The sequence below is a fragment of the Protobothrops mucrosquamatus genome, unplaced genomic scaffold (genome assembly GCF_001527695.2).
Source record: "Protobothrops mucrosquamatus isolate PMUCROS unplaced genomic scaffold, P.Mucros_1.0 scaffold1785, whole genome shotgun sequence".
Lineage (NCBI taxonomy): Eukaryota > Metazoa > Chordata > Lepidosauria > Squamata > Viperidae > Protobothrops > Protobothrops mucrosquamatus.
Window position 1 is genome coordinate 274,808 of NW_015387923.1, and position 8,203 is coordinate 283,010.

The 8,203-nt window shown below is 36.4% G+C and overlaps 1 protein-coding gene across 2 annotated transcripts; it reads left to right on the plus strand.

Annotated features, from left to right (window-relative positions):
* Positions 1 to 7,815, plus strand: MED20 (mediator complex subunit 20). 2 transcript variants are annotated; one of them, XM_015823164.1, is made up of 4 exons: positions 1 to 157; positions 1,879 to 2,033; positions 4,278 to 4,531; positions 5,828 to 7,815. In XM_015823164.1, the coding sequence occupies exons 1-4, from the start codon at positions 144 to 146 to the stop codon at positions 6,041 to 6,043; spliced, it is 639 nt and encodes a 212-aa protein (XP_015678650.1). In that variant the 5' UTR covers positions 1 to 143; the 3' UTR covers positions 6,044 to 7,815. The 2 variants fall into 2 exon arrangements, with proteins under 2 accessions (XP_015678650.1, XP_015678651.1); XM_015823165.1 differs by lacking the exon at positions 1 to 157 and having other exon boundaries at positions 2,020 to 2,033; positions 4,283 to 4,531.
* The last annotated feature ends 388 nt before the right edge of the window (positions 7,816 to 8,203 follow it).

The following is an 8,203-nucleotide window of genomic DNA, read 5'->3' on the forward strand; positions in this document are numbered from 1 at the left end:
AGCGAGGGCAAGGAAGGCGAGCTGCCTCGTGGGTCTGGCTGGGAGGTCCCTGCGCGCTTCAAAGTCCGAAAGGAAGCAATCCCGAGTTGCGGGCGCCCTTGCTGCAAGAACCGACCCAGTGGCCCGCGGAGGCCGTGGCAAGCATGGGCGTCACCTGGTAGGATATTTTTTATTGATGTTATGAAGCTGATAAAGTAGAGAAACGCTTTGGTTCGAGCGCTTAAGGCAGGGGTAGTCAACCTTGGCTCTTTTATGACTCGTGGACTTCAACTCCCAGAATTCCTGAGCCAGCTAAGCTGGCTCAGGAATTCTGGGAATTGAAGTTCACGAGTCATAAAAGAGCCAAGGTTGACTACCCCTGGCTTAAGGTGCGGTTGAACATGTCAGAACAAGGTTGGCGCCTAACGGAAGAAGGTCTGGGACTGTAGTATGTTTTGTATCCAAACACTGCCATCGCAAGTAACACGAGAGAGGCCATAGAGCAGCCCGAGTAGCTGCAGACGCTTTAAATTTAGAGACTTTTCGTACGGCGGGTGGGCGCAAATTTCTGATTTTGTTATCCTCTTGCTGTCAAGGAAAATATAACGCAGCCACCTGGCTAGATCAGTGTTTCTCAACCTTGACAATTTTAAGGCATGTGGACTTCAACTCCCAGAATTCCACAGCCAGCAATGCTGGCTGTGGAATTCTGGGAGTTGAAGTCCACATGCCTTAAAATTGTCAAGGTTGAGAAACACTGGGCTAGATGTTCTGGTCTACCTCCCATTACCTTCAGTCTGCCCGGTTAGGGAAGGCGGGGATCCTTGCCCAGCACCCCCGGAGGCCATCAGGTTGTGATAGATCGTGATACCGAAGAAGAGACGCGGCTAACATCTCAAGAGCTCATGTTCCGTGGTTTTGTGATCGTTTTGACGGCCGCAGCTGTTTTTATTTGCAGCAACGGTTAGCCCACGGCCGCATCCTCAGCCAGCCTTTAAAAAGGTGTTCATTGTGGTGGTGGAGGATTTCCTCCTGAGCATTTTACATCGCCAGAAATACAGTTGTGAACTCACATCTGATCTTATTCTAATATCAGCTCCCAAAAATGTTTTTGTGTAGTAATGTATTAGTAAATTGACTGTGTGGGATTGTAGGTTTCACTGTTTCAGTTTCGTTCGGACCAAACAGAACTTTTTATCTTTATTTTTTTAGAAAAGTATTTGGGCACCAACAGACTCCATGAGTATGAGGCTGTGTTTAGATGTCATATTTAATGGGAAAATATTTACAGCTTAAAGTAGGGAGACAAAGTCTACAGTCATATGCTGCCTTTGCCAGTTTGTTCTGAGCCCTAATGTATTATCTGAAGGGACCACAGGTCAATGTATGGCTTACCTTGTACTTTCATTTTGACTCCTCAGGATCAAAAGGACTTGGGTGGGAAATTAATCTAAAGGGGGTTCAACCAAAGTCTCTCTAGGTAAAATATGTTTTCTTCCTGTTCCTCAATTCATTCTCAGAGGAAAGGAGATAACAAAAAGATAACAGTGATTCTGGACACATTTGGGCAACTATGGCTTTTTACTGCCATATGAAACCAGAAAATGTTATTGGCTAGTCACTGAGAATACAGGCAAAAATGTCTGCTGACAGCTAAATCAATCCTGATTTGTCTGTTATTGGACATAGAATATCTTGCCTATGGTTATTACCGGACAATACTTAGTGAAAGTGCTATTGTGATATAAAGGCAGTCTTCTCATTTGATGCAGATTAAGGATGTTCCATTTCTTATACTTATTTCATTGTGTGTATTGTCTCCCATAGCATTAAAATTAGGGGTTTTTTGGAGGTATGTATTTGTTTTTCATAGTTAAAAAGACATATTTCTTGTACTAGTGTATCTCAGATGCCAGTAGCAGAGGGAAAAAGTGTTCAGCAAACAGTTGAAATCTTAACAAGAAAATTGGAGCTACTTGGCGCAGAAAAACAAGGAACATTTTGTGTAGATTGTGAAACCTACCATACTGCAGCCTCCACAATGGGCAGTCAAGGTGAGCTTTTTCTGTCTTCAAAAATTGGTATATTCAGATCCTTCCAGTACATTTCTATTTTTTAATTGGAACATGGCAACATTTAGATGCATCTCAGCAAGTAACTTTATAGCCAACATTTTCTGTAAAGTAACTTTTATCATGCAAAGAGTAACTTTTGGACATAAATATAGTCAATTTTAGCTTCATATACTAATCATGAACTAATGAGATTGTAAAGAAACATGTTGGAAATCTAGTACCTTGTGTGTATATAAAATATTTTATCACATGATGCTGTCCTGTTGGCTATTTCATTAATTTAGATACTTTATTGAAGAATTAAAGTTACTGTGCTTTAGTTGTTTGTCGTACCTCAGTCATGTGAAGATGATGTACTATTAAGTCTTAAGTGATAGGAAAAGCTAATAGTTTAACAGCAATCTTGATAACTTACAGCAACGCTACATTTTTCCCAAGTGCAAAAACATGCTTGTCTGCTCAAATACACCTGGTCAATATCAAGCTTTCCTACCTGGTTGCTGGAAAGAATTACTTATTATATAACTTAGAATTGTAGTTGATCACAAACAAAAGCAAGATGTGGCTGAAAAGTCAGTCTCAGTTTTGGGCTCCATCATTAGAAGTGTAGTTTTCGAATGACCGGAAGGAATAGTTCCATTCTATTTTATATTGATCAATAGACTCTTTTGTCTTACATAACCATTTATAGGGACTGTATTTCACAGAATCCTTCCTAAAGAAGACCAGTGAGGATAACTCTATCTGGAAACTAAGTCCTACAAAGAGAGACTAAAGAAACTTAATAAATATTCTTTGAGAAACATTGACTGAGGAGGTGGTATAATACTGCTCTTCAAATGAAATTATCTTAAGTTACAAAAAGCCAAATTCTTTTGGATATTAGGAAAAAATTCCGAATGGTAAGAGTAACAGTGAAACCAGTTACCAGCTTGAGAAGCATTAAAGAATCTAAATAAGCTGCTGGGAATGCTTTAAATTGGATTTTGGACAAAGCAGGATTGAACTCAGTAATTTAACTGTCCCCTTATGAGTAGAATGCCATTTTAATGCTTTTCAGAACTGTTTATGCATTTTCATCCTGTTTCTTATGTAAACAAATATGCTTTCCTTTTTGGTACCATTTTGATTTAAAAGTTGCCTTCCATGTGCTCAGTAGAACAAACAAATAGAGGATTAACCTAATTTTTATAAGATTTAAAACACTGCAGTATTAAAAACACTTATTTAGGGAGTGTTCTCCTGATCTGTATTAGAAGAGATAGATAGATAGTACTTTACTTGTTCTGGATGCTAGCTGTAAGGAAATTCATATGGCGGGACCAAATATTCTATTTAAACATTTGTTTATGTGGCTGTCCACAGAATGTACAGTTGTTTCTCCTGAAAATTAGTTTTGCTTAGGCCTAACCTACTGGTAAACATTCATAGCAGAGAAAATCCCTTTTCTTTCAAGTCAGCTGGAAGCAAGCTCTGCTTGTTTGAAAGATACATCCTTCACATTTAAGACTAAAATCCATTCATCTGGAAGTAAATCCTTACTCCATGAAGTCTCTTCCATGTTTTGCTAAGGTATCTTCCTTTCCTGGATTGTATTGTTAAGTCTTGCAAGTATTTATTACGATTTTGTACAAGAATGATCCCTGTCAGTTTTCATTTTCAGGCACCTTAAAATATGTCCATTAGAACAGGGGTCCCCAGTTCTTGGGCCATGGCCCGGTACCAGGCCATGGCCTGTTCGGAACTGGATTGCACAAGCAGCAGACGAGTGCGCAAATGGAGCTACACACGAAAGCATGCTCCCCCCCCCATTGCTGTCAGTCCACAAAGCTGGAAAGGTTGGGGACTGCTGCATTAGAATGTAAAAAAAAAAAAATTGGGGAAAAATGGAAAACAGTACTGAACAGGGTCGAACAAGCAATAATTTTCTGAATAGAGTAAAGTAACTCAATTGCTACTTGAAGAGTCTATGTTAGATAAGATAAACGTTCCTCTATCTTAGAATATTGTTTTTAACACTATTATATAACATCATTACATTTTACTTACATAAATCATCAGCAACCATCATCTTTTATGGAGAATGAATAAGATAAATACTCTGTAATAAAATCAAGTGCTTTGAAAGAGTAATAAAAATGTAATAGATGTTACAATTTTTCAGGTTTCTAAGAGAGAAGAAATAGTTTTCTTGAAGTGAAACTCATGCTGCTGTTGTTTCAGGACAGGCTGCCAAACTGATGTATGTGATGCACAATTCGGAATATCCCCTCAGCTGTTTTGCTCTCTTTGAAAATGGCCCATGCCTCATAGCAGATACCAACTTTGACATTCTTATGGTGAAATTGAAAGGCTTCTTTCAAAATGCCAAAGGGAACAAAATAGAGAGCCGAGGCACTCGGTATCAGTACTGTGATTTTTTGGTGAAGGTCGGCACAGTCACCATGGGGCCCAGTGCCCGTGGAATATCTGTTGAGGTAAGAGTTGTCTGAATTAAATAGCATGATTAATATTTAGACTAATAGGAGTTTTTTGTTTGAGATCATATCCTGAAAGTGTCATCATGCTGCACATATAGCATAATTAGTGAAAGGTGACATAGTATATTGGCTACATTTCTAGAATAGAGAACCTAGCTTGACTAGAACAGCATAAACAAGCTTGGGATAAAACTGGAGTTTGTCTTGTGGCAAACTGGCCAAAATATTCAAAACTGACATCTGTGCCTTAGGATTAGCAGGGAATTCTTAATGTAGCATAGATATGATTAAAGCTGGTAACTTATGTGTTACTCTAAGAAAGTTGACCAGTCTAAGAGAAAGTAGAAGAATGATATAAATGTGAATGAAATTACTCTGATCTTGCCTAGTGGAATAGAATATATGCATGGAAGTGAAGATGTAGATTTAATTGTAATGAAAGCTGCCTAGAGCAGGGGTGTCAAACTGCCGGCCCACAGGCTGGATGCGTCATAGCGAAACCGCGCCCACCCCATTGCCAGCAATGGAAAAAAGTTATGATACGTCGCAACACGTCATGTGATGTTGTGAGTTTGACATCCCTGGCTAGAGTCTAAAATTTAGGTGATTTAAGTCAGTAAATAAAGAACAGGATTGGAGCTAAAACGTATGTCAAAAATTATGATTTTCCATCATCTAGATCAGGAGTGTCCAACCATGGCAACCTTAAGACTTATGGATTTCAACTCAATTCCCCAGCCCAGCCAGCATGAGAGTTCTGGGGGCATATGAAAATAGAAATTTGTAGGCTGGTGAAAGTTGATGGGTAATAATGCAAGAACCAGGAATCAATTTTGGGGGGAAATTGCAATGTTCCAAATGGATGGAATCCAGGGTTATTTCACTGACTTGGCTGGATGTTAGAATGTTCAGTAAAAAAAATAGGAAATGTATGGAGAAATTTTAAGATATGTTGGTAAAGAAATACTGGGATAGTATAGGTCTGTGACAAGGAATGAAAGTTTGTGAAAGGACTGATGTTTTTTATTACAATTTTGTAGATAATTTTAAAAGCTTACTTGCTATGAGTCATTTTATAAGATGCATGTTTGCAATATTTTGAATTTTATCTGCAAGAAAGCCCTATATTTGTTTTGTAGCAATATGCCACATGTCCAAATTTAAACATAACTAGATTTTGAGAACATATGTGTGAATATTCCCTTTTCCCTCAAGCTTTCTGTCTAATTGTTATTAGCTGTAGAACCAATTGTGATTGATTCATTATTTAAATTTTTTGTTAATTGTTGTCAGGTGGAATATTGTCCATGTGTGGTAGCCACTGACTGTTGGAATCTTGTAATGGAATTCATGCAGAGCTTTATGGGAAATCATGCCCCTGGTATCCCCTCTGTGTTCAATAATAAGCATGACAGCATCTACAGTCCAGGTGATACAATAGTTCAATACATGGAACTTTTCAACAAAATTCGCAAGCAGCAGCAAGTGCCTGTTGCAGGTATCAGATGAAGAAGTGTCAGAAAATGTTCTTCAAGTAAGCAACCACTTTGTTGAATAGCAAATTCAATCCAATATTCCAGATGGCAGTTGTTACCCATCAAAGCAATATGTCTCTGTTGTAAATATCTTCTTGTTGAAGATGAATGTTGTCTCATATCAGACTCAGAAATGTGTGCCATAGTTACTTTGCCCTTGTTTTAGATTCAGGGAATCTAGTCATGGAAACCAATATCTGTACTGTTATACATAGTTTAAATTTTATGTTAATGAAAACATAGAATCTGTATGTGTAGGTTTTTAAAGATGTTAATTGTCATTGTATTCTGTCTAGTGGGGATTAATTATTGTTTAGTTTGTATTTTGCTCCTACAAAACCTTTTTGTTAGTTCTTACATAAATATATTAATCTTCCCGATTAAAAAGCTGTTAAAAGCTATTTTCTAATTAATTTAGTAAAGACTTGATAATTACTTAACTGCCTATGTAACTGTCTCTGTACAATAACCTTTCATTAAACTCTGCTTGTATGTTGAATTTTATGCTGTTCTATGCAAGAAAAACAAGACTCTAGGTTTTAATGAGACCCTAGTAATGAATTCCCTTCCTTATACAGAGGTAACCACAGCCTTTAAAAAAAGTTCTAATTATCAATTAGACCAAAGAACTTAGGCGTATGTTTTTGATAATGGGAGTGGTAGCCATCAATAATGCCTAATAGTATATCTTAAAGATCCCTGAAATATATCTGTTCTCTAACCCTAATATAAGACTAGGTAGTAGTATGCTTAAAAGTTATTTAGGTATTTTTGCTTTCTTAACTCTAATATAGTATGTGTGAGAGTATAATTTCAAAAATGTTTTCATTCTGGTACACTAATATTTGTAGAATGGCATATACGGTAGTTGAGCCAAGTTTCAAAATATATTTTAGAGATTTAAATATACTTTAGAGATTATCTTCAATTCAGAATTGGCAATATCAGACCAATTCTACACACACCTAACAACTTGGCTGTGAAAAAAGTATATTCCAGTAACTGATTCTTATTCCCATCTATATAAAGTTTCTGGTTTGAATGCAACCTGAGCTTTTTGATTCTTTGCACACGAGTAGTTGTTTAACTTACAGAACTAGAGGATAAATATATTTGAAAAGAAAGGTTCAGTTTTTCATTGCTAAAGTCATAAACATGTAAATTTCATCAGGATTTTATATGAATAACTTTTTAATTCAACAGTCAGAGTCTATATGGTCAAAGTATTGACTGTTATTTTGTAACTGATTTTGGAATGTAATAACTTTTATTTGTCTATGCGTACTAAGCATTGTCCTGCTGAAAGATAAACATTTATTTGACGTTTTGTTTTTATGCTCAAACACTGTAGCCATTAATTATATGTGATCTATTAGAAAACATTAAAACTATATAGAATTAAAAATTATGGTCAATATTATTGATTGGTTCAAAACAAATATTGCCCAAATTATTCATGACATATGTTTTTTATTGGGTAAGCAGCTGCCATTTTTAAGTTCATATATTAAAATATTGAAGTACATAGGAATGTTTCCCAGTATTTTTAACCTTGTTCATTGGCTAAGAGCCCAGAAACATTTGACAAATTGATTGTTAATATATGCAGAAAATTGTCTGTATTGTAAGCAAATAAGTAATTTTAACATAAGAAAATTGAATCTGATCCATGAATCATATGCAACTTTAATATGTTGTGACTTGTGGTTGCTGATGAACTGCAGGCAATAAAGAATGAAGACTCAGGCCTTTAGGTTCTTGATATTGTGCATTTAGAGGAGTTAAATATTTGTTCTAAATGTATATACATGGAAATAAAACATTAAAAGTCACGAACACTGAAGAATGGGACTTACATGTACATAGAGCTTGTTTTTTGCCTTTCCAGCCAGACTGCCTTTGTAAATAATCATAATATTCATATTTATCACGATCTGGACTCCAGCTTTGATAATTCAGTATATAAAGGCATCCAAAATATTATTCGATTAGATTGTTTTGGATGGGTTTACGTTTTAAGACAGGAGGATATTTTAGATAAGCTTTGCTCAGCTAACTACCTATTTGATCCTTGGTCCTAATGGCTTATTAGATCTAGAATGGGGAGCTTAACTGGGTCAGAAAATTTTTTAAA

Excerpts from the sequence above, each read along its gene's own strand:
- MED20 (XM_015823164.1), top strand. Across the intron at positions 2,034-4,277 it reads CTCCACAATGGGCAGTCAAG|GACAGGCTGCCAAACTGATG; the intron begins GTGAGCTTTTTC and ends CTGTTGTTTCAG. Across the intron at positions 4,532-5,827 it reads CCCGTGGAATATCTGTTGAG|GTGGAATATTGTCCATGTGT; the intron begins GTAAGAGTTGTC and ends AATTGTTGTCAG.